General features: G+C 40.1%; 2 protein-coding genes across 5 annotated transcripts in view; both read left to right on the plus strand.

The window, feature by feature from the left end:
- The window catches only part of tln1 (talin 1), a 67013-nt gene extending 61881 nt beyond the window's left edge, over nt 1-5132 (plus strand). The window contains exons 56-57 of the mRNA XM_070850052.1: nt 3539-3664; nt 3840-5132. Coding sequence (XP_070706153.1) covers nt 3539-3664; nt 3840-3974 — 261 coding nt within the window. The 3' untranslated portion in view covers nt 3975-5132. The remainder of the gene's footprint in view (nt 1-3538; nt 3665-3839) is intronic.
- Nucleotides 5133-6317: 1185 nt separating this feature from the next.
- The window catches only part of tpm2 (tropomyosin 2 (beta)), a 29246-nt gene continuing 10721 nt past the window's right edge, over nt 6318-24842 (plus strand). For 2 of the 4 annotated variants that reach the window (XM_070850057.1, XM_070850056.1), the window contains exons 1-8: nt 6318-6572; nt 11293-11418; nt 18080-18213; nt 19210-19327; nt 19623-19693; nt 20396-20471; nt 23150-23212; nt 23350-23419. In XM_070850057.1, the coding sequence (XP_070706158.1) occupies nt 6459-6572; nt 11293-11418; nt 18080-18213; nt 19210-19327; nt 19623-19693; nt 20396-20471; nt 23150-23212; nt 23350-23419 (772 nt within the window). In that variant the 5' untranslated portion in view covers nt 6318-6458. Of the gene's footprint in view, nt 6573-11292; nt 11419-18079; nt 18214-19209; nt 19328-19622; nt 19694-20395; nt 20472-22496; nt 22573-23149; nt 23213-23349; nt 23420-24842 lie in introns of all 4 variants that reach the window. The other 2 variants (XM_070850055.1, XM_070850054.1) reach the window with 1 other exon arrangement.

A 24842-nucleotide genomic window follows, 5' to 3' on the forward strand; every position in this document is an offset into this window, starting at 1 on the left:
GCAAAATAAGTATTTGGTCAATAACAAAAGTTCATCTCAATACTTTGTTATATGCCCTTTGTTGGCAATGACAGAGGTCAAACGTTTTCTGTAAGTCTTCACAAGGTTTTCACACACTGTTGCTGGTATTTTGGCCCATTCCTCCATGCAGATCTCCTCCAGAGCAGTGATGTTTTGGGGGTGTCGCTGGGCAACACGGACTTTCAACTCCCTCCAAAGATTTTCTATGGGGTTGAGATCTGGAGACTGGCTAGGCCACTCCAGGACCTTGAAATGCTTCTTATGAAGCCACTCCTTCATTGCCCGGGCGGTGTGTTTGGGATCATTGTCATGCTGAAAGACCCAGCCACGTTTCATCTTCAATGCCCTTGCTGATGGAAGGAGGTTTTCACTCAAAATCTCACGATACATGGCCCCATTCATTCTTTCCTTTACACGGATCAGTCGTCCTGGTCCCTTTGCAGAAAAACAGCCCCAAAGCATGATGTTTCCATCCCCATGCTTCACAGTTGGTATGGTGTTCTTTGGATGCAACTCAGCATTCTTTCTCCTCCAAACATGACAAGTTGAGTTTTTACCAAAAAGTTCTATTTTGGTTTCATCTGATCATATGACATTCTCCCAATCCTCTTCTGGATCATCCAAATGCTCAGAGAAGAATCAGAATCAGAATTCCTTTATTGTCATTGTGCAAGAAGCACAACGAAATTTAAATGAGAAACAGCAGCTCTCATGGACAGTGCAAACTCTCTCTCTTGCTCTCTAGCAAACTTCAGACGGGCCTGGACATGTACTGGCTTAAGCAGGGGGACACGTCTGGCACTGCAGGATTTGAGTCCCTGGCGGCGTAGTGTGTTACTGATGGTAGCCTTTGTTACTTTGGTCCCAGCTCTCTGCAGGTCATTCACTAGGTCTCCCCATGTGGTTCTGGGATTTTTGCTCACCGTTCTTGTGATCATTTTGACCTCACGGGGTGAGATCTTGCGTGGAGCCCCAGATTGAGGGAGATTATCAGTGGTCTTGTATGTCTTCCATTTTCTAATAATTGCTCCCACAGTTGATTTCTTCACACCAAGCTGCTTACCTATTGCAGATTCAGTCTTGTCAGCCTGGTGCAGGTCTGCAATTTTGTTTCTGGTGTCCTTTGACAGCTCTTTGGTCTTGGCCATAGTGGAGTTTGGAGTGTGACTGTTTGAGGTTGTGGACAGGTGTCTTTTATACTGATAACGAGTTCAAACAGGTGTCATTAATACAGGTAACGAGTGGAGGACAGAGGAGCCTCTTAAAGAAGAAGTTACAGGTCTGGGAGAGCCAGAAATCTTGCTTGTTTGTAGGTGACCAAATACTTATTTTACAGAGGAATTTACCAATTAATTCATTAAAAATCCTACAATGTGATTTCCTGGATTCTTTCCCTCCATTCTGTCTCTCATACTTGAAGTGTACCAATGATGAAAATTACAGGTCTCTCTCATCTTTTTAAGTGGGAGAACTTGCACAATTGGTGGCTGACTAAATACTTTTTTGCCCCACTGTACCACATCTCTGACTAGGAACTGCTACCAGCAGGCTGGCATGAATGGCTTTTTCCACTTGGCAGATGTGAGTGCAGCCTTACACTGTTGAGTTTGTGTTGACTCTGGATGTGTCAAGTGTAAATTGTATACACTCAAAAATTCCCACAAAGCAACATAAAAACTCATGTTTGTGGCATGTACCAAACTTTCTGCTTAACAATCCCACAATGTAGCTTGGCCTCTGTGACTTACAAATCTATCAATCACAAATGTAGATCAGGTTACTGTCCAATACAGAATAAAATTGAACCTCTGTGTCAGAGGTATTGATTCAACCCTGTGCTCATTCTTGGAGGCTCAAGTTAGCTGTATCCGTGCATTAGACTGTATTATGTGACCCATACAGTACATGATAAAACAGAATATAAAAGGGCAGTAATTCTCTCCAGTTTTGGTTAATTTGTCTCTGATATTTTGGGTTAGGGTTAGGGTTCCATACAATGAGGTGAGTAAAAATGCAACATCTTTATTCAGGAACAATGTACTTGTTACTGCAAATAATAATAATCCACAGAACACACTGAAGGTGGCTCTAGTATGAATTCTTTTGGTAGAAACTAATTTAGTTCCAGTGATGTATTATTATTATTATTTTTCCATTATTTAGATTCCATTGACCATGTGTTACTACTACATAGCCAGTCCATAACTAGACAGCTACGTCCACCAGAAACCTAAACAGAGCCATATAAGAGGATGGTCATATGACCACATGACAACTTGGACATGGATCAGCCCATATGATCACACGGGGTGGGCTTTGCAGTGCAGCATTAGTCTTAAAACACCATATTCTATGGGTGGCTTTGGCTCAGAGGTACAACGGGTTGTCCATTAATTGTGGTTTGTCAAAGTGTCCTTGGGCAACACACTGAACTCCAACTTGCTCCCGAAGCATAGCTTTAGTGTGTGAATGTGTGTTCCTCCGACTTAAATTCACCCATTCACACATCATTCATACAGGAGGAATCTGAGTTTGAGCTTTGAGTGGTCGAAATGACTAGAAAGGAGCAAAACCATATAAATAACTGTGTGTGTAAAGATCCTGTAGGTGAACACGCATGACAAACTACACAGTAATTGGATCACTGTTAGATGTCTGTGCAAGATTAGACAGACAGGGAAAGATACTGGAGGAACATTCTGTCACAGGTGTGAGTGGTAGGGATGAGTGTAGGTCGTGGTGATGGGATGTCCCTGGAATTTAGTGGAATTTTTTGAGTGTGACTGAACAGAATTTTAACAGATTGATTTGATGTACATTTTTAGAATATTAGTCCTTCAGTGGTGCCTGCTGTGACAAACACTGACAGTCCCAGTTTAGTGTGTGGACTTCACAGTGTTGTGTATATCAGGGCCAGTCTAACGGTAACATTCTAGCCAAAGACAAACCAGCAGAGGAGAATTCAATATTGTATGTGTGACTGTACTGTCTTCTGCTAGCTCAGTGTCTGTTTTCAGGCCACGGAGCCACAAAAGGAAAAAAGTCCTCGTTGTTGGAGCCGAGCTGCTAAAAGAGACAAATGTTTGGCTTTGAGTGTAGTTCAGTAGGCTGCCCTTCGTTGCCTTTTACAGTGATTCTCAGTCACTGAGCAAGAAAAAACCCTGTTATGGTTATCCTTCTGAGTGCTGGTGGGAGTTATCATTCCCTTTCCAGGAGTTGCTGCTGACAAGATGCACAGTTGACGTGTCTGTCTGACGAATCTCCACATTCCCTCAAAGACTAAATCATGCTCATGGACCTCTTTTAAGCATTACTTTTACAATTCAACTAATCTTCCTTTCATTTTTGTAAAAGCTTAAATCAAGATCCACTTACTTGCTTTTTCAGGAACTTTCAACTGTGAAAACCACCAGAAAACTTTGAGCTATAATGTGTTCTGTCACACCCAGCTTTCTGGAATCCTGACTGACTCTGTGTGTGTGTGTGTGTGTGTGTGTGTGTGTGTGTGTGTGTGTAGGCTGCTGGAAATGCTGTGAAGAGAGCCTCTGATAACCTTGTGAAAGCAGCGCAGAAAGCAGCTTTTGATGCTCAGGATGACCAGGCTGTGGTGGTCAAGAGTAAGATGGTGGGGGGTATTGCTCAGGTGAGTCAAAGATCCTAAACACAGTGAAAGCACAAACACATTACAAATACAGCTGCAGCTAAAGAGCTAGTTACATTAAGTAAAGGCCAATGGTCATAGGTATATTTGGTCACTAATTAGACATGTGATTGCAGCCGGTGTTTCTTTAGTGCACTGACAGACTGTTATGTTGCAGATCATCGCTGCTCAAGAAGAGATGCTACGGAAAGAAAGGGAACTCGACGAGGCCAGGAAGAAGCTGGCCATGATCAGACAGCAGCAGTACAAGTTCCTTCCCTCTGAGCTGCGGGAGGATGGCCAGGAACAGTGAGAGTGTGTGTGTGCCAATAATGATCACACACAGTGATCCATGGAATGCTCAGGACCCTTCCCCCAGCTACATGTAGAGAGAAAGGAGGTTTCATACTTCAGTACAAACTTACTTTACACCGTGATGTATCAGTATAGTTATTATCAAGTCAAAAGCATACTAATAATTATGAATTTTGATAATATAGATATATGCCATGAGTCCTTAAGATATCAGTGCTTTTGATTATATATGATCATATACTTTTCAATATATCTCTCTTTTCGTCCTTTTTTATCTGGATTGCATGTCTTCGTTGGTACAGTATACATGCTGTGACCTGCCAATACATTGTGCACGCTGTCACAAATGGAACTTTACGGTTAGAGTTTAGAAATATAAAGGCATGCACAATTTATTGTTCTATGCAAATTATGCATAATCTATGCAAATTTTCTATGGAGATGTTTTTGTGTCAACATATTTAGAGGCAAAGAGGCTCAGTGCGCAAGTCCATTGTCAAGCAGAGGTCTGTGGTCACTTAACTGATGATAGTCCGTAGGTCATACTACAATAGATAAAATATTGCCTTTTTAAAGTTTGGATTTGGACAAACTTGCTCTGAAACGGAACAAATCAGAGTGAAAATGTTTTTTTTTTAAGATTGAGCTATTACATGTAAAGGTATCTTCCAATAAATTGCTATCTGTCAGTATTTTGATTTAAGCAGCTACAGTATTACAGGCCTGGATTAGATTAGAGGACTTGTTTAAAGACTTGTGTAAAGATTATGAAGCCATATATTTAACTTCAAGACATTGACATCATATTGATTGTATTTGGGTGCTCACTCCAGTAACATGTTATCTGTGCCAATATCATTGCCTAAAGCAGAGGATAATACTGTCTAGAGAAATTCTGATGAGTCTAGTCAGAGGTATACACAATGCTTTTGCTAGCTAACACTTTCCTGTTGGATATAACTTACTTAGAGTTCAGTTTATCTCTTATTACCAAGGGCCTTATGTTAGCTTTAACTTTTTGCTCAGAATAAATCAGTGCTTCTAAAGTGCTTTAAAAATGTATTTGTCAAATATCTTTGAGTGTGTACAGTAGCACCACCTCATGGGCACTGTAACAGAGATTTATATTCAATAAAGCCAGTTTTCAGTGAAACTATTCACTTTCTGTCTACATTAATTTGTTAAATTAAGTGTCATTGTCTCATCTCTCCCTGTTTCTAAGATAACGTTTCCACAACTATGCTAAGAGTTACGTGCGTAACGTGCTGCAACCTAGATTGTTTTCTATAAATGCACTGGACAAAAGGTCATCCATCCACCCAACCAACTATAGTTGAACCAGATTTATTCTGTTGATATAATCAGACAGCATATCTTGCTTACTCATTTGTTGCTACAATATCTGTCATAACTAAAGCGTTCTAGAGGTTTAGTAAGGCACTGCCAGATTAACCTTCTTTCTTTGGGCACAAAGAAGGTTAATCTAGGTGCTGGGCCCCAATTAACCCCCCATTCCTACTCTGTGCAATTAATTAATCAATCACAAATGAATGCAAGATTATGGTAAATGATCTGTATTTGTATAGCGCATTGTCCAACTGGATTTCAACCCTAGGACCCCCTTCAAGATGGGCTCAGGTGCTCTCTCTTGCGTGCACCCTATTTCATTCCCACCCAACTTGCTCCAATCGACAGCAGGACCACATCTCACCCACACAGCTTCAAACATGAGGCTAGACATTACAGATGGAGATGGAGTTAATTGCAGATCATTTTCCATTTTTGGATTATATTCAGGTAATAACCGTGCACTACATTTTTTTCCTATTCCTACTCATTTTTGTGTGACCATTTCTGGATTTTTTACACTTAAAACTCTTGATTTTGTGTTTTCACAAAAACAATTTACATCTTCAAATGATTCCATACAGTTTGTTACTTTAATATCACATGTCCTGTTCTGTTTAATCCTATTTGATTAAGGTTGTTTGGTACTAGAGTATTTCCATTCCATCCTACATCTACATTTCAAGGGCAAAATATTGTAGTTTTTATTCAAGATGTATTTCCAGTATTTCTACCTTTTAAGTTAAATATCTGTATACTTCCTGAGCTGAGTTGTTAAAACTGTATTACTTGTTAGGAGGAACTTGAAAATGAACTTTTTCTCCTGTGATTTCTTGGATGTGAGAAGAAGTAAATCAGTTTCTACCTTTGCTGATGTCTCAGGTGGAGAGTAATTCATTGCTGAGGACAGACGTCACGTACTTAGACAGGACAACTGTCGCTGCCTAAATATGGGCAACGTCCCACCACGGGTGTACACTGAAAAAAGTCTGGAGCCCGTGCAGCTGCCGTCCCATCCTGCAGCTCTCCCCGAACCGCTCAGACAAGCCTTCTGTGCGCTCCTGTCCACAGACCGCTGTCCGGATAACCGAGGACACATTTCCCCCTCTGCTGAGAATACACAACCTGCAGAAACATGGAGGCCATCAAGAAGAAGATGCAGATGCTGAAGCTAGATAAGGAGAACGCGATAGACCGAGCAGAGCAGGCTGAGGGGGACAAGAAGGGAGCAGAGGACAAATGCAAACAGGTATGACAAATAAAAGATGGACCTACATCACAGCTGTGGTGAACGATCATATTGTTGAGGCTTACCTTATGTTACAGGTATTTGGGAAGTCATTTTCGTTTGTCACTGGATCACTTCAAGCAATTTCATAAAAAGTATATGATTAAGGCAATAAGAATAACAATAAAATGGCGAATACAAAAAACAGCATTAAAGTAAGAGAGGAACAATCTTGCTTATCTAATGAGTTTGAGCTAATGGTTGATGAGATTAAATGAGTGTGGTGCATCAGCATGGCTCTTTGAGCTGAGACACTGTGTGTAATTAAGCAACACATAGTTACTCTTGAAAGATGGAGGACCACATTCTCAGAACGTCATCAATCATAAACTCCAGAGTTTTGCTGCTACAGCCTTATTTGGTCTGTTCTGACCAGAGATATTACTGTGTGCTGATTGGCTGGTAGAGGTCACCAGTGGCTGCTGTTCATCCAAAGTTACACTGTCCTGCTGATGGACAGAATCTTAAAATGGTAGTAGATGCTACAATGGGGGGTTTTATGACCACTGCTTGTTCAGCATTGTGAAGAAATCTGCAGATACTGGCCTATTACACATATATACACTGTTGCCCATAAAGTTGGAATTTTGTTAAAGCCTGAATACACAGTTTGCAAAGGTTAATTGTGGTTTCACTGTGATATGTTTGGAAGAGTTTGATTAATAAAAGTTGAGAAGATATACACTTTATTTATCAAGAATAAATCATATTGTCACAATCATTTCATGAGAAGAGGTAAAAAAAACATTTTATTCAAACTTTATGGGCAACAGTGTAGTATCAGCATAAATATCCACCAAGCTGCAATATATAAATGGTAGAGACATTTTAGAGGTATTGTAGAAAGTATCTCCACTGCATAGTTTGTCCACCAGAAAGCGCAGACAAGTTTTTATTGTGTAAAATACCCCAATCAACTGATATCTTGGTCTCAATTCTTAAATAACAACATTTTTTTTAATTCATTTCTGTGAGCATTTTATGCCTATATTACATAATGGAGATCCCACGGTCAGACATCAATGTTGCGCTTCATGGTTACTGCCTTAACCCTTAGGCTACCTTGTTTATGTGTAAAATTTAAAAAAAGATATTGTATCGTTTTATTAATTCAAAAATGTCTATATATCTGACATCAAGCCTAGAAATCTTGTATCAGCTGTGTGTGTCATCAACTGTGAAGTACATGAAGGGTTAGGAGTCCATTGTGAGTGTTAAACTCAGGACAGGCTACAGGGAACATGTAACATATGTGAATGAGAGTGTTGCTGCAAAATGAGCAGAGGATTCCCTTTACAAATAATTTTTTTGACAAATTGTCAATTTTCTAGTCACGAACTGACTAATGTGTCATAAGGCATATCTTTGAATGTAAACTACTGATATACATGAAATGACTGACTGCCAGTTAACTAATTAACAATTAAATTTTGAGAATTTCTACTACTGTTTATGTCACCTCAGTCTTTTTCTAATAGCTTACAAGAGAGCTTGAAATAGCAGACTGAATGACAGAGAAATTATAAAAGTTTCACATAGCTGTGGTTTGCATACGTTTCTTGCTCATTGTAGCCAAATTGCAAGCTGTACACCGGCACAAAAGGTAACCTGCCTTAAGGGAGACGCGAATAGAACTGAAGGGGGTGTGAATCCGATGTGAGATACGGGTGTGTTGGCGCAGCCTGCCAAGGGGATTCAACTCAGCAGAGTAGGGATGGCTGCTTGGTGTGAGAGGATCCCCTAGTGCGACATAATAAACTCCCCTGACTTCCTCACTGAGCTCATTTCCTCCATGGTGCTGTGCTGCAGCTCCAAGTCAGCTTGTTACTTGACATAGTAAATGCAATAAAGTTACCAAAATTGTATTTAATAAGATGTTAAATGTCTTCATTACTGGAGCCAATCCCAGCTGACTTTGGGCGAGAGGCGGGGTCCAACCCGGACTGGTCGCCAGCCAACCACAGGGCTGACACATATAGAGCCAACCATTCACGCTCCCACTCACACCTTACACCTGCATGTCTTTGGACTGTGGGAGGTACCGGAGTACCCAAAGAGAACCCACGTGAGGAGGAAATGCAAACTCCAAACAGAAAGGTTTAAGGTTAAAACCACAAACCTGCGGATTCAAACCCAGAACCTTCTTGCTGTGAGGCAACAGTGCTAACCAACGCAACACAATGCTGCCCACACAGTGGAAATATGTATAATGAAAATAAGATGAGGCCTTCCAGTAAAGGCACACCTCACAGATATGGAAGACTGAATGTGCATATGCAGAAAAATGTCTATCAGAGAGGCTGTAACTGTATTCACATTCCCAAGACAATAAAGTCAAATATCATGATCAATTGTGTCTATTGTAGCATATCAATCAAGAGGAATTCAAATGGCAAAACTTGCGTCATCAAATATATGAGATCATCAGTGGCTTTCATATGAGCCCTTTTCATACCTCCTCAAAAACTCAACAAATCTGCCTCTCCAGGAAATCAGATAGTTGTCTGGATGGAGAAGAGCTAAACATGTTTTTTTTTTTTTTTGAGACGTCTATTCTCAGTGTAGACTCATTTTCCACCAAAATACCTATGATTACCGTGCAGATGAGTATAGAGAATTTCAATTTCATGAAGATATAAAACTGTACTGGTGGTGATAATGAATAACAACCAGCTCTGTCCAGTCCAGTCCAGTTCTGTCAGACAGACATGCAACAGATGCTGTGTGTACAATGCAGAGCAATAAAAAATCAGTGTACACAAATTATGATGGCAAAGGTGCAGATACATCACAGATAATTATAGATACAAGACTATAATATATTATCCTCTCATGGCACAGTGCGAAAGCTCAGTATGTAAATCCAGAGGGTGGTCAAAGACTGACCAATGAACAGCACCATATAGGACATTCAAGATTTGCTGCCCCCACATCCAGCCACAGGATCCAGCTTTAAACCGACAATTTGGTCATAGATATTATATAGAGGCTCTTCAACAATGCAACTGTCCACATAGCATTTGTTTCCAGAGGATTCCAGCTCAGCACTGTTACAGTCACTTGACAACAATTACTTCTGTCTGCCTAAGAGCACTGAATACTGGGATGTCTATTTCTGTGTTCCCTCTGAAGACCCCCACCTTCTTTGAATTGTTGCCCCTCTCAGAAAGACAGTCAAGGCTTTGGTTTGCCACAACATCAACAGTGGGATCAGGACTGTCCCAGGCTATTTGTGACTGAGAGACCTTACATGGCTACAGGCTAGGGAAGACAGTCAGAAGTGGTATAGAAAGGACATTTGTCTTGCGGACACATTACTGTCATTTGCAAGTGGCTTTTTATAGTTCTTGAAACAGTTGTTGCAAATTGCAACGAGTTGAAACGAGATTTGGAAAGGAGCCATTGGATAACAAAAGGCTTAAATGTTCTCTATACAACATTCAGAACATTCATATGTCATCAAACAACTATTTGCTATGTAAAGATACAGTTGTCAATCAGTGGTTGTTTACAGAATGAACAAGAATGAGCGAGAGACCCCACCATGGAGCTGTGGCGACAGGGAGTGGAGGAAGGGAAGGCACAAATTAGTTTTGGTCTGAGATGCTGAGATATCATTTAAAGAACCTTTAAGTTCAAAATGGGGGCTAATCTCATAAAGAAGGAAATTCCCAGCATATGTGGGAGCATGAATATCCTCAGTAGAATTCATTTAGTAGTATAAAAGGTAATATAAAGCTTTTAGTGTCTCCAGAGGGAGCTGTGTTGCAGTCTGATGAATGTCCTCAAGTGATGTCACTTGAGCCAGTGTCAAGACTACAAGTTAGAAAGAAGTTAGCTGACCATTTGGCTGTAGCCCACCGTTCATCTCTGCTGCAGGCTAGAAGCTCCAGGAAATATTAGCTGCAACTATCACTAACTAGCAAAACACATCCCAAACTCACAATGTAGGTACAAAGTTTTGACTAAAAAGAAGAATGTGTGGAATAAAAATGGGATGTTTTTAGTACAGCTGCATCAATTCGGATGATTTTTTTGCACTTAATCTTTATTTTAATATGTAATCATACAGAAGTGAACATACAAACACGATACATAAATCATAGCAAATGTAAGCAGCACATATGATCCTTTTTTAAAAAAACTGTCCGTCAGGAATATGACAGTTACTGAAGTGCAATGATAAATAAATGGAGGACTCTTTTAAGGTCAGCAACATGATGGCTGAATATTGAAAAAAGAGAACAAAAGTTTTGACCAAAACCGCCATCTTTCCTGAACCATAACCAAAGTGTTGTAGCAGCCTATACCGAACAACAGGTGGCATGCAAGACACTGACCCCCTATCAAAATCTTGAGTGTCAGACATTCAACCATCCACCCCCACCTCCTTTCATTTATTCCAAAATGTATTTTGCAAAGCAAATGAGTAGCATATAAATGTTTTGTAAGAGAAAGGGTTTGATGTGATATCTTGCTCTGTACCACACTTTTGGAGAGAGAATAATACCTTCACAGAACATGTTGCTGGCGGTATAAAATGTGTTCCAGTTATTCTTGATGTATATAATTTCAACATTCTTTATGGTTGCACATGTCAAACACAAACTTTCCAACCATCTGATGTTATGTTCTCTTTCTGTGTTTGTGCACTGTGTATTTGTGTGTGTGTGTGCTGTAGCTGGAGGAGGAGCTGCTGGGTCTGCAGAAGAAGCTGAAAGGAGTGGAGGATGAGCTGGACAAATACTCAGAGTCACTGAAGGATGCCCAGGAGAAGTTGGAGCAGGCAGAGAAAAAGGCCACAGATGTGAGTGAAGGGAGCTGATGCCAGTGGTCATATTACTGCAGAGGGGCAACTATATTAAGACCACATTAACCTATTGTCCTCACTGCAGTCACATCCGATACCTCGTACAGTAACATGGGTGTCATGTTGTTGACTACATGTGCTGTCATTTTGAAATGTTTTGTATGTCATTACTCAGTTTGTTTCCTTCAGGTATTATAAAAAATGTAGCAGCAGGCTGTCTTAGCTCATCCTGTCTTTTAAATATACACAGACCAGTTTGTTTCATTCAGTCAATCTTCATACTCCATCACCGCAATCCTACATGTACAGTAACCATAACCATTTTAAAGTACATTTTAAAGCTGGTTGTGCTAAATCTCTAAAGCGTCATCATTAGCTGTTGCTGAGTAGCATTCTCAGTGCTGAGCAGCGGTAGAGACAGTATTAAATCTGTCATGTGCAGTATCAGATTCTAGCAACATATCATAAAGCTTGTCAGCACCTACAGACAAATGCCATCTATTCTAACCAGTTTGGAGTGCTTGGCATCGCAGATTTAAGTCCTTTCTTGGCACCACCCTATACAAATGTCATAATGTATATCATGCACCAACATTAACCTCAAGTATACTAAACTGTGCATGGTATTTTCCTCTTTCACACACTGTGAAACACTATTGAACACTATTGAACAGAGATGTTATGGCTGCACAAGGTAGTACCACTGCAGAGTATAGCAAACATTGGTTAGTCGGCCTATCAAATCTGTGAAAACCACACATATCAGGTAGGCAAACTGATTTTTCAAGTCTGTCTAAAATCTTAGGTCAAGGTTCCATATGAATATAGAAATACATTTCGCTTGCCTCCTGTTCATACTCGATATTAGTAGATCAATTTCTAATGCACTTCCAATGTAATTGATGGGGAACAAATTTGTATTTCAAGTTTTATCTGAAGCTAATATAAGACTTCAGATGCCCAAATCCAAAGTTACCTTTATAGGCCAAAATTCCCTCTCTTCCCACTATTCTTCCGCAGCAGAGAATTTTATTCTAAATAATGAATATGATTTATAGATATCCACTTGGCTGCTGATATTAGCTTCAGATATGACCCTATTATAACCCATCAAATTTTACCAATTGCAGATCAAACCAAGTCACACTTCAACTTAGCAAACCATCTTTCTTGCATATATATTAAAGTTTCAGGGACCCTTTCCCCCCTAAATTGGTCACATCAGGCAGAGGTTCAGTGGTTGTCTCCAACAAGAGTCAAGGTCCTATCAAGGTTGAAATCCTTGAAACTCACGTTAACCTCCTACCTAAAAAGTACCATTTCTAACATAATATCTGATAACCATGTGATAGATAGAAAAACTTGCCTGTATTCAGTGGAAAAAGTGTCTCCCCCAAATCCTCAACTCTATCTGTACAGTTATCTGAGTAAGTCTGAATAGTTATGGCACATCCATGTGTCCTTGACTTCTGAGTTTGAGTTCTGAGCATTTATGACTAATTATAGTGCAAAATGTCAGAACAACTTGTGGAAGATTGAGGACTCACTTTATTTGTCCTGAAAGGAGTGGGACCTTCCTGCATGCAGCGTTACTGTGATGTTACCAAAGATGGACAAGAATTGGAGCAATGCATGAATTTGTTTATGCTTCCACTGCTTACAGAAGTCTGCTAGTGTCAGCAATGTTCACTCAAACATTCCTGCCTCAGGACGTCACAAGCACATTTTTACTGTACATACAGCAGGAGATATGACAGAAAATCAATTTACAGGATAAGTCAAATGCCATTTACGCTTAGCTTACTGTCTAAGCAATTATCTTTCTTTTAAATAGCTGCATTATACGGTCATTTATGTGTGTTTCTAAACCTGTATTTATACTTTTATTATTATATTATTATTATTATTATTTAAATATAATGTATCAAACCCGACATGATTTCAATACATATTCAGAATTGTAAAATGTTGCACCCTTGATGCGTTTCATAATTTTCCAACTCTTCACATTCCTTCAGTTGTTCCTTCATACAAAAGTAAACCTGCCGTGCAGCTGAGCTTTTAAACATTCACCAAGAAATACTATTGAGCTCCTGGCTATACAGAGACAATAGAGCTCAGCATCATCTCTTTGACAGCCAGTAATCTTACCGAAATTTCTTCAGAAATTGCATTCTCTACTATTTCATTTTTGGCTGTGCTCTATCTTTAATGTCATGCAGCAAGTGCAACAAAACTATACAAATTAATGAACAATACTTAAAACACAGCTCAACATATTGAAACATGTTATCAATAGCGCCACCATGTGTCCATTAATAAAGCTCTAATTATGTAACATTTTTTACACCCTTCTACTTAGAGCTAGACACATGGCTCCAGTTCTCATATTTCCAGTATGCATAGGAAACTGATGCTTGTACTTAATACATCAGTGCATTTCTAGTTTCAGAGGCAGTACATCTGACAGAGATATAACTGAATTAAGTCCTGGGTCGTCTGTAACCTCACAAGTCGCATGAGAAATGTTTTGTTTAGGTTAGCATGTCAGGTTCATACAACAAGTTTTATTTTTGCATTGGGGTTAAAATCATGGCAAGGGAGCTGATATTTGTCTGGTCTCCAACCTATGACAAGCAGACTTGGTTGTTTTACTTTTTTGGATGTGCAATAGCACTTTTTATATTTATACTTAAAAAAAAAAAAATATATATATATATATATATATATATATACAGTTCCCAAGAAATATTCAACCATCTCACCTCAAAAGTCATTAATGTGATGTGGATGAAAGATAATGACAATAAATGAAGAAAAAACCTCATTAAACAACAAAAAATATTTATAGATACATATTTGAGTTATTTTGACATCCGGCCGGTAGCGCAGTGGATAATTGCGCATGCCATCGGCCTGGGGAACCCGGGTTTGACTCCCCCCCAGTCCCAGCTACCAAAAATGGGCGAGGGTTACGTCAGGAAGGGCATCTGGTGTAAAAAACTAACGCCAAAATCTTTGCCCATTCTTCACGTGGCACGATGGCTTCCATGCTGCAACTGCCTTCTTTAAATCCCACCAAAGATTTTCAGTCGGATTTAAATCTGGTGACTGAGAAGGCTGCTTCAGGACGTTCCAGGATCTTTTTCTCAACCAAGCTTTGGTTGACTTGGAGGTGTGCTTGGGATCATTGTCTTGCTGGAAAGTCCAATCACCAAGATTTAATTTGTCAACAGAAGGCATCATGTTCCTCTTTAAAATGGTCCACGATCAAGATTGCCAGTTCCTGCTGCAGAAAAACAGCCCCACATCATCAATGACCCACCTCCATGCTTGACCGTGGGGATGGTATTCTTCTGGTCATAAGCCTGGCCTTTTGCACACCAGACATACCGCTGGTCCATATGTCCAAACAGTTCCAGTTTGGGTAACTGTCTCCTAAAACTCCGTAGTCTTATCCAAATTCCTCCTGGCATATGCTAGTAGACTTTTGATGTTCCTTGTTCCTGTGGTTCTCTGGTTCCTGTGGATCCTGGTCCTGGTTCTGCTGATGTGGTTCCCTGGTTCCTATGGATCCTGGTCCTGGTCCCGCTGATGTGGTTCTCCATCAGCCAATGGATGTGCATCTGTCCAAGGCTATAGCCTGTCCGTCCTTGGGAGCTGGATCTCTCCTTCACTGTGGTGCTCCCGGAGGTTTCTCTTTTCCCACTGGGTTTTTTGAGTTTTTCCTTCCCGAAGAAGGAGGGTCATAAAGGGCAGGTGATGCCTCGGACTGATCCATCGGACCGATCCTTTGTAAAGCACTATGAGACACTCTGTTGTGATATTGGACTATACAAATTGAATTGAATTGAATTGAAGTGAATTGAAGTGAATTGAAGTGAATTGAAGTGAATTGAAGTGAATTGAAGTGAAGTGAACAGTGGAGTGCGTCTTGCAGTCCGGCCATGAAGTCCTTGTTTATTCAATGCACGTCTTATAGTTGCCACTGAAGCACTTGTACCTGCCTACATCACGTCATCCAGTAGGTGTCTTGCAATCACACTGGGTTTTTCTTAGTTGTCCTGACTAAGTTGCTAAGGGCCCTTGATGACATTTTGGGCTTTCTTCCATGACCAACTCACCTTGAATACCTTCATGGGTGGGGTTTATATATGCATCACAGCTGAAGCAAATGAAGGATCATTATAGAGTTCCCAAAGGTTTAATTACCTTTGGGGGGTTGAATATTTCTGATTCTGATACACGTACAGGCATGTGTCTCCGTGCCTTCAAAACGTAGACAGTAAATAAGTGAACGTAGCCACCGTGATGTCACCCATTGATTTGTTGACTGCTGTTTTGAAGCCTTGAGTTGAGCATTTTCAAAATTGCCATTTTGGTTTAAGAGCTATTGCTATCTTGATTTTTGAGCTAGAAGTGACAAAGCCCTCAAGAAGTACACCACGCTTTTGAAGCCAATTCTACATAGTGGCCAAACCATACCATTACAACTATGGCGTCCGTCATCGACCCGAAAGACTTTTTTTCCAAAGACATTGTGAAAGTGATGTCTTTAAAGTGGATAAATTTTTAAGAGAGTCATACGCTGCTCTTTCATTTTATGAAAGGAAGACGGTGACCTCTGGCTCTGACTTGAAAAATAGCCTGACTTCCAAGTGTGAAGACGAGGAGGCTGACCCGATAGAGGCATACAGTGCCTCGGGTTTTAATTATATAAATGAGGAGAATAGTGTGTAGTTGCAAACTCCACAATGGCAGCTGTGCTACAAGCTCTTTATGCTGGTAAGAAGTATAATATTCCAGATAAAAGTCTATATTTTAAGTACACAAACGGAAGGGGAGGCTTAGGGGTGTGCAGGTATACAGGACCACCTGCACGCGCACATTTGCGCATTCACGTGTGTACTTCAAAATGTGGGGTTTCACTTTTGACCAAGAAATGTGTGAATTTTGACTTGAGTCGTAAAAAATGTCGATCAGTTCATATGCATAAGTGTCCCTTTTTCTCAAAAACAAGGTTTCATGGCAGTCGACATTTGGAACAGTAGCCTATATCTCACTGAATATTTGGGGTAGAACGACAGTGTTGGTATAGACTTTCCTCTTTACAGATACATGAAAATGTGTTTCTGAGTGAAAGTCACTCAAAATGATGGAGCACGTCACATAAACTGGGGAATCTGTGACGAGTTGTGACATTTTCGTAAAATTCCGTTTTGTCTCATTTCAAAATAAGGGGATTATCGGTCATCGCTTTATTTTGAAATGGTAACCGGAAGAACTCTGATACCGTTGCCACGGAAACACCGAAACACGGTGGAGAAACGGAGTAATATTCACAGCATGGCGACTTTAGCGTCCGTAGACGCGGTGAGAAGGAAAATCCAAACACTGCAGCAAGCGGCGTACGAGGCGGAGGACCGAGCCGAGCTGCTGCAGGGAGAGGCGGACATGGAGAGGCAAGCACGGCAGAGGGTAACACCGGAAACTCTTCTTTAGTCGCTAAGAGATGACGAAATGATGAACAATCATCATCTGTTGGGTGCAGAGCAGGGCTAAAACAAATAGCGACTTACACTCAATAAAGATGACATCCTTTGTGCTTCTGGACTTATTTTCTTTTTTCTTACTCTTAAGCATCCCAAATGTCTGGTTGTTGTTGTTGCACTGGCATATCTTCTTTGTTAGTTTCTTTCTTCTAGCTGCTTCTTCTCGTCTGAAAGACAATGTTAACAGTGGGAGCACTGAATCAGAGTAGAGCAGAAAAGCTTACAGTATCGAGAGACAGCTCCTTGAGGTGTCTAGTAGCTCACACTGTCAATTGACGAACAATAAAATGGTAAACAATACAAGTCAGAAAAGTCAGTGAGACAGTAAGAAACGAGCACAATAATAATGTAAATAAATAAGCCACTATTGCACATTGTCCAGGGGGAGGGGTGCCTGGAAACGGAGAGCAAGAGAGAAAAAGCCATCAGCGGCTGCCTTTGACTGAGGTGTTGTACAGTCTGATGGCCAACCACTGTGCCAGCCTTTTCTACCAGCTTGTCCTGCTGCCGGGTTTTCTTAGCTGTCGTGTTACTGCAGTATAAATCAGTACACTTACCACCACTGACTGGTAGAACATTTGAAACATGTCACTGCAGACTTGGAAGGACCCAAGCCTCCTTTCTGTAGAGGGCATCTGTATTCAGGGACCTGTCCAGTTTGTTATCCAGGTGCACACCTAGGTATTTGTAGGATTGCAGCACCACAATGTCTTTTCCTCAAATGTTGACTGGGTGGAGGTCGGAGCTTCGGCCTGCAAAAGTCCTCGACCATCTCCTTGGTCTTGGAGGTGTTCAGTAGGAAAGATATGTGGTGGTGTTCAGTAGGAGGCCATTCTTGGTATGATATGTGTTTGGAGGTGTTAAGTAGGGGGCAGTTCTTCTCACTCCAGTCACCAAAGACAGTAGGAATATAGCCATATTTATTATTGCATACCTTAAGCGCCAGATTAAATTGAAATTGTTGCATTCACTATGTTTTTTGTATTTGATGTTTTGTATGTGTTCTATAGGCCTCTTCCATTTACGCAGTTATCATTGTCATTGTGGATGTAATGTGGCTTGAGGTTCTTATCTGCGGAGTGTGGTTTGTGTGTGTGTCCCTACAGGCCGAGGCAGAGGTGGCATCTCTAAACAGGCGTATCCAGCTGGTAGAGGAGGAGTTGGACCGAGCTCAGGAGAGACTGGCTACTGCTCTGCAGAAGCTGGAAGAGGCTGAGAAAGCTGCAGATGAGAGTGAGAGGTGAAGAGCCTCATGTTCTTTTTATCTAAAAGCGAATCACTCAATTTCCAAAGAAAGCCAATCGTGTCAATCATTTTGTCTATGAAGTTTTTTAGTTGAATGCAACATACCAATGAACCAACTTTGACGATATTTGCATTGCTTCATAACACCTAATGAGAGTGGCTGTAAGGTATGGAGAGACACTTCAATGATTCAGTTTGTTTTGCTTGTTGCAGGGCTGGATTAAACTACAAGGGGGCTTAGAAGCAACCAGTAGTATTTTGATCAAATGCAAAGTTCTATGTAAAATGAAATACATTTTCAAGTGTTCTTGTGGTCCTGTCCTGTGGAGGAGTCCTGTATCAAATCCTAGTTTTAATGCCTTTATTACTGCACACAAATACATTATGAAGATGATGATGATGAACTAAATTACCACAAACTAACTGATGAACAGCAAATCTGGAGCAGGTTGTATTTCAATATACCAGTACTGGTTTGTTCCAAGGGTATAATAAGATGAAATATAATTAAACCTGCATTGTGCCTGATGGGTACTAACAAACAACAGGACACTTGCATTGAGAATCCATCCATCCATTATCTATAGCTGGAGCCAATCCCAGCTGACTTCGGGTGAGAGGCAGGTCAATCACAGGGCCAACCCATAGAGACAACCATTCACGCTCACACTCACACAATTTAGTCACCAATTAACCTGTCAATTAGCATGTCTTTGGATTGTGGGAGGAAGCCGGAGAACCAGGAGAGAACCCACACAAGCACAGCAAACTCCACAAAGAAAGGCCCCAGGTTCAAATCTGGAACCTTCTTGCTGTGAGGCAACAGTGCTAACCACCGCACCACCATGCTGCCCTAGAGCATCCAGTGATTTAATCTTTTTATAGTGTTAGAAGGCAGAAGAATGGTCAAAATTGAAGCAGCAGAGGCTGTGATAACGTGATTTTAAATCTTTAAGATGGGGTAACACTGTCTGTTCTTCTTGTCATTCAGAGGAATGAAGGTCATAGAGAATAGAGCATCAAAAGACGAAGAGAAAATGGAGATCCAGGAGATGCAGCTGAAAGAGGCCAAACACATTGCTGAGGAGGCTGACCGCAAATATGAAGAGGTGAGGGGATCACGAGCATGACATAAACAAAAACTGTCTCTCAGTTCCACGCTACATGCAAATTCTGCAGTGTTTTCACACTAGAAAAGAAAATTAGAGATACTAAAAGCATAATTTTGTCCTTCTTGAAATACAGTATATACTTTACACAGTTTGCAATATATAGCATATGATTAGAACAAAGTAATTTGTTTTTTAATAAATCCTAAAAGTTAGTGTAATGACAGATCCTAAGTAATGAGAACCATTTTATTAGTTTGGAGGAGTCAGTTGAGTGTGTGCTGAATGTGTGCAGGTTGCACGTAAACTGGTAATCCTGGAGGGAGATCTTGAGCGCTCAGAGGAACGTGCTGAGGTGGCCGAGGCGTAAGTCAACACCTGCACCATGAAAACTCACACCGACACAAGAGCCACCGTGCATTATTCATGCTGTCATAGTAGACATCATGTGACCACTACTATGACAGCATGCATCTGTAGACATTAACTTTTCATCGATGAATTTCTTACTTTACAATAATTAACCCTATTAGGTGTGTGGTATTGATGGTGTGGGAGTCTTGCATGAACTCATAAGTCATAAGGATTCTCTCAACACCTGCAACTAATGATTGTGGTCAATTAATCTGATGATTCTTTTTTCAGTACAATAACCATTTGGGCTATACGATGTCAGAAAATTGTGAAAAATGCCAATCACAAGTTCCCAGAGTCAAACAGCCTAGAGAAAACCAACAAATCCTCATGTTTCAAAAGCTGTAAACTGCGTTTGGCATTTTTGCTTTCTAAATGACCTAAACAATTAATCGATTAACCAACTGATTATTCACCTAATCATTTCAGCTATGATATACGCTCATACTCTAGTGTCATGCAGCCATGTGTGTAACGCAAGCTGCAAAGGCCAATGCACAGATCGCATAGAGATCTGGATGTGTATTTTTATGTAATGCATGTCTGAATACACCATCACTGCCTGTATGGGATTGGTTATTGTTTGTTATTGTTTTATGGCTGCCCTGCCCACTGTCCCCCCACACCCCTGACCTCCTGGACTAACCCCTGCAGACGAGTGAGGGAGCTGGAGGAGGAGCTCAGACTAATGGATCAGAATTTGAAGTCCATGATGTGCGGCGAGGACGAGGTACTTATTGCACAGACCATACTGTACAGATCAAGGTCTAATTCTGACCTGCTGCCTTCCGCTCCTCTGACCTGCAGCCTCTCATCCCCCACCCCCTTTTGTTTTCTGTCTAACCTGAACTAACCTGAATCTATGACATTAAGCATGTCCTTTTAAGCTGCACTTACAAGATCAGTCTGGGGATATTCTAAGTTATTTTTCTTCTCAACAAATCCCATGAAAATACCAAAGGCAACAATAAATTGGTTCATGAGAATATATATATATATATATATATATATATTTATATTAACTGAGCAAATGGTGATGAATATGATAAAACTGGTCATAATGCTTTGCGGCATGTTTTAGCTAAAGTGACCCCAGGTTGTGTTCCAGAAGTAAGAAAACCTCATTCAAACTCCAATTGACATTTTTTAGAATGAAAATAAATAAAAATCAAGCCTTGGCAAGTCACCTCTCTCAACACTGTGCTGTGTGGCTATTAGATAAGGATGGCAAGTTGTGGAAAAAAAATGTAATTGTTGTTGTTTATTCAATATTTTAGATTCTTAGCTGCCTTTGAAGAACACAATTTCCCTTGAGCCAGAAAGTGACGTCAAAACTCTCTCTTAAAAGGGGTGCAAGGGATGCAAATCACAAGTTTCATCAGACAGGACATTCTACTGGTCCTCGTAGTACAATATTATTCACAAAATCTGCCACAAGATATCTATTTGACTCAATTTAGGGGCGTGCAATTAGTATGAGATGATAGCGTATGCCCATTTAACACAGTCAATTATATTTACTGTACATCAACTCAAAAAAAGATATAGAACAATGTTCCTTAATCCTCATATCATGCTGAATGTTGTGGTGTTCGTAAAAAGAAGGAAAAAAAGGTTTAGAAGTAAGCCTCTGCATAATATGTTTTAGTGTTATTCACATAACTGTGTGGTTACGTATCAACATTTATACTCACTGTTTGTGAGTTCAGCGCAGCACAGCACGTCCATTAACCTAGCAGCAACATGTGAAGCAGCCAAGCAGTCTGTAAAGTTTCAGATTTTTCTGAACTCAAAACATTTCCACATTGCTGATTTATTCCCAAGAAGGAATGAAAATATCCTCAATGTCTTTTCTTTTTTTGCCATTATCTGCCAGGCCTGGTGCCAGCACTGTAATGATGACACAGACAAGCCATGGGAATTTAGAAAAAAAGGCATATCTTAAAGGTGACTAAATTGATTGATGTTTTCACTTTCTGTCGTTGATCATTGAATCAATATATCGATCCAGATTGATGGATTATTGTACCCCCTTCAAAAACACATCAGGTTCCTTCCTACCACGAACACACACACTGTAGTTTGTTTTGACTTGGTCACACATACACCATCTTGCTGCCCTACTAGAATCTACCAAATGTGGATTATTCCACGTCACTTTCTGTCCTCAGTCCTTAATCCATCCCTGAAAATAGTCACCAACCAATGCATGTTTTCCTCCTGTTTGAGTAGCTTTTAATAAAAACTACAGTGAACAGCTGTTTTAGGAAAATAACTGAACCTTAAAGATTTACATCCTCAGAGGAAACCAAGTCAGAAAAGTATGAGGAGACTATCGCATTGTTGGTTTGGGTCTTTTCATGGGATCCGATGGCAATAAGAAAAATATAGAATAACAATGGACTTACATTCTAATTTGTCATTTATCTACAATATATCTTAATTTTGGCTGTAATCTGCCATCCATCCAGGTTACTTTCATGACTACCTTTCCTCCCCTGCTTTTACTTTCCCTTAAAAAACACTCTGGCATTTAGCTAAAACTCTTGTTCTCTGTCTTAGCCAGAGTCAGACAGAAATAGATGAGTTGCATGGGAGATATCCATCTTCTGTCTCTGAGTAAGACATAGGAATATGTTAATAAAATGTTAGAGTGGCTGTTCAAAGGGGTTTAGGGTTTGATCACTTCTGCTGTCCTACCTTTCAAATCACTGCCTTTTCTGCTCTTGCATTTCCTCATTCTTATGTTGCGCAGTAAATCAGGTGACCTTGAGGAAGAGTTGAAAAATGTCACCAACAACTTGAAGTCACTGGAAGCCCAGGCTGAGAAGGTACAGTAGGAGCTAAGGCATTCAGCCTTAGGAATGGCCAGTCACACTGTATATATGCTGTCCATAGTATTTAGATGTATGAATATTAGGCTCCAAAAAAGTAATTAAACAAATTCAAAGACATTCAGTGATAGGAACCCATGTCCATTTAACAACGCACAGTCTCGTTAATCTACTATAGAGACGCGGAGGCATGAATCAGGAGTTCAGAGGATGACGGTCCTTGTTTCAAATCCTGCATTTGACAAGATGGAAAGCTGCTTCAAATGACTGTAGCCCCATGTAGCCCCACTTTGTACCGCTTAGATAATGTCTTTAGAAGTCACAGACATAAGTATCAGTTCCTAACAATAAGGTTTTGTACAATATGAAAAAATTTAATTGGCCAAAATCTAATTTCTAGCTACCATCTATGTTTCTATTAAGAGAAGAAGTGAGCGTTTGGGAATCAATGAAACCTCTTTTTTTTAGCATGCATTGGACAGTGTATTTGCCACCCATTTGTGAAGACATTTTAGTAGTTAAAACAGTATCTGTAAGTATATATTAATTAATGCCTTTCGTGTTTGGATTTCAGTACTCACAAAAGGAGGACAAGTATGAAGAAGAAATTAAAGTTCTTACTGACAAACTGAAAGAGGTGGGATGTTTTCAGTTGTGTTATGCTGTTATGATTTCTGTTGCTTTATCAGCTGCATTAACTAAATGAACAGAGAGCCACAGTTAATACATGCCAGAATGTGTACTGACACATGTTGTGCTATGGTTTTGTCCTAGGCTGAGACCCGTGCAGAGTTTGCTGAGAGGTCTGTGGCCAAGCTGGAGAAGACCATTGATGATTTGGAAGGTATTCAACACTCGTCTTCCACTGACACCACTAACATGTCTGTTCTCTGTCCTGCAGTGAATCATGTCACAGTAATAGTATTTTTCACTAAATCTATCCTGGTGTTGGAACTTAATTGATGTGTTGTGCAGTTTTGACCAATGACACCACTGATGATTGAAAGGACCAAATCACCTCAAATACTGGTCATTTGGTTCATTTTGTTGGCCTGGTTATGCTTCCTGAGAATGTACGTAGTGTACTAAGTGCGTAAATATACAGTAGTCACAAGTTTATGTTAACCAGTCACAGAATGATAATACTCAGGCTGAGCATTATTTCTGTGGTTTTCACCTTTGCAGTCTTGTGGCCTTGATGAGCACTTGATTATGTGAGGGTCTGTAAAGGCTTAGAGTATCTCAAATACTCATAAATATGTATGTATATATATATATATGAATTAGGGCTAACGTGACAAACATGACAAATTTAGCATGTCGTAATATGTCTGATGAAAATTACAGGCCTCTCTCATCTTTTTAAGTGGGAGAACTTGCACAATTGGTGGCTGACTAAATACTTTTTTGCCCCACTGTACATGAGGGCTATGTTCACAAGATGCCTATGTACACCCTCACAGACATGAGCAGAAACAGTATACAGACCCTCGCAACTATTTGTACAATTTTATAGTACATTTTACACACAGGGTAATTCAGAGGGCCTTGCATACATACAGTAGAAACAACAACAGAATAAGTTAAAAAAATGAATCGCTGCAAGCGGCAGTAATCAGGGCCCAAGCAGCTTGCGAACATTTTGATGCTTGTTTCTTACTTAACTGACTAAGTTCTTAGACAATTGGGTCAGCGGTTTCTAATGAGATGTTGAAAATGGGATTTTGAGAAAACTGAGGAAAAAATTGCAAAATTTTACATTTTAAGAAAAGAAGACCAGCAGAACAAAGATGCAACTGACTTGAGAGGTTAAAATGATGAAAACACACCATATGCATGAATTGCCACATTGTTGGCAAGACGGATTGGGCCACCAGGGTATTCAAACCAGCAGTGCCACTGGGGAAACGAGTTTTCCACAGACCATCTCACATGTTGAGGCAATGGCACCACATATGCAAAACTCTTTTTTATTTAAAGATAGAATAATCATGTTGGTGATAAAATTCTGAAAAGAAAAATTCTGCTAGGCTCACGGGTATTGTGAATTACTTTGGTAAGGTTTGATCAAACAGTTGGGGAAACAGAAAATGTTGTTCAAACAGTACTAATTACAGTAAGACACTGAATGTCGCTGCAGACTTATTTGACAGATCTGGACACCATTCTTTTTTTTTTTTTAATTCTCTTTTTATTGAACATTATAACATACTTACATACCTTCTACATACAGCTGGTAAACAATGGCTCGGTTTTTTTCTTTTTTC

This window comes from Pempheris klunzingeri, chromosome 19 (assembly GCF_042242105.1).
Source record: "Pempheris klunzingeri isolate RE-2024b chromosome 19, fPemKlu1.hap1, whole genome shotgun sequence".
NCBI lineage: Eukaryota > Metazoa > Chordata > Actinopteri > Acropomatiformes > Pempheridae > Pempheris > Pempheris klunzingeri.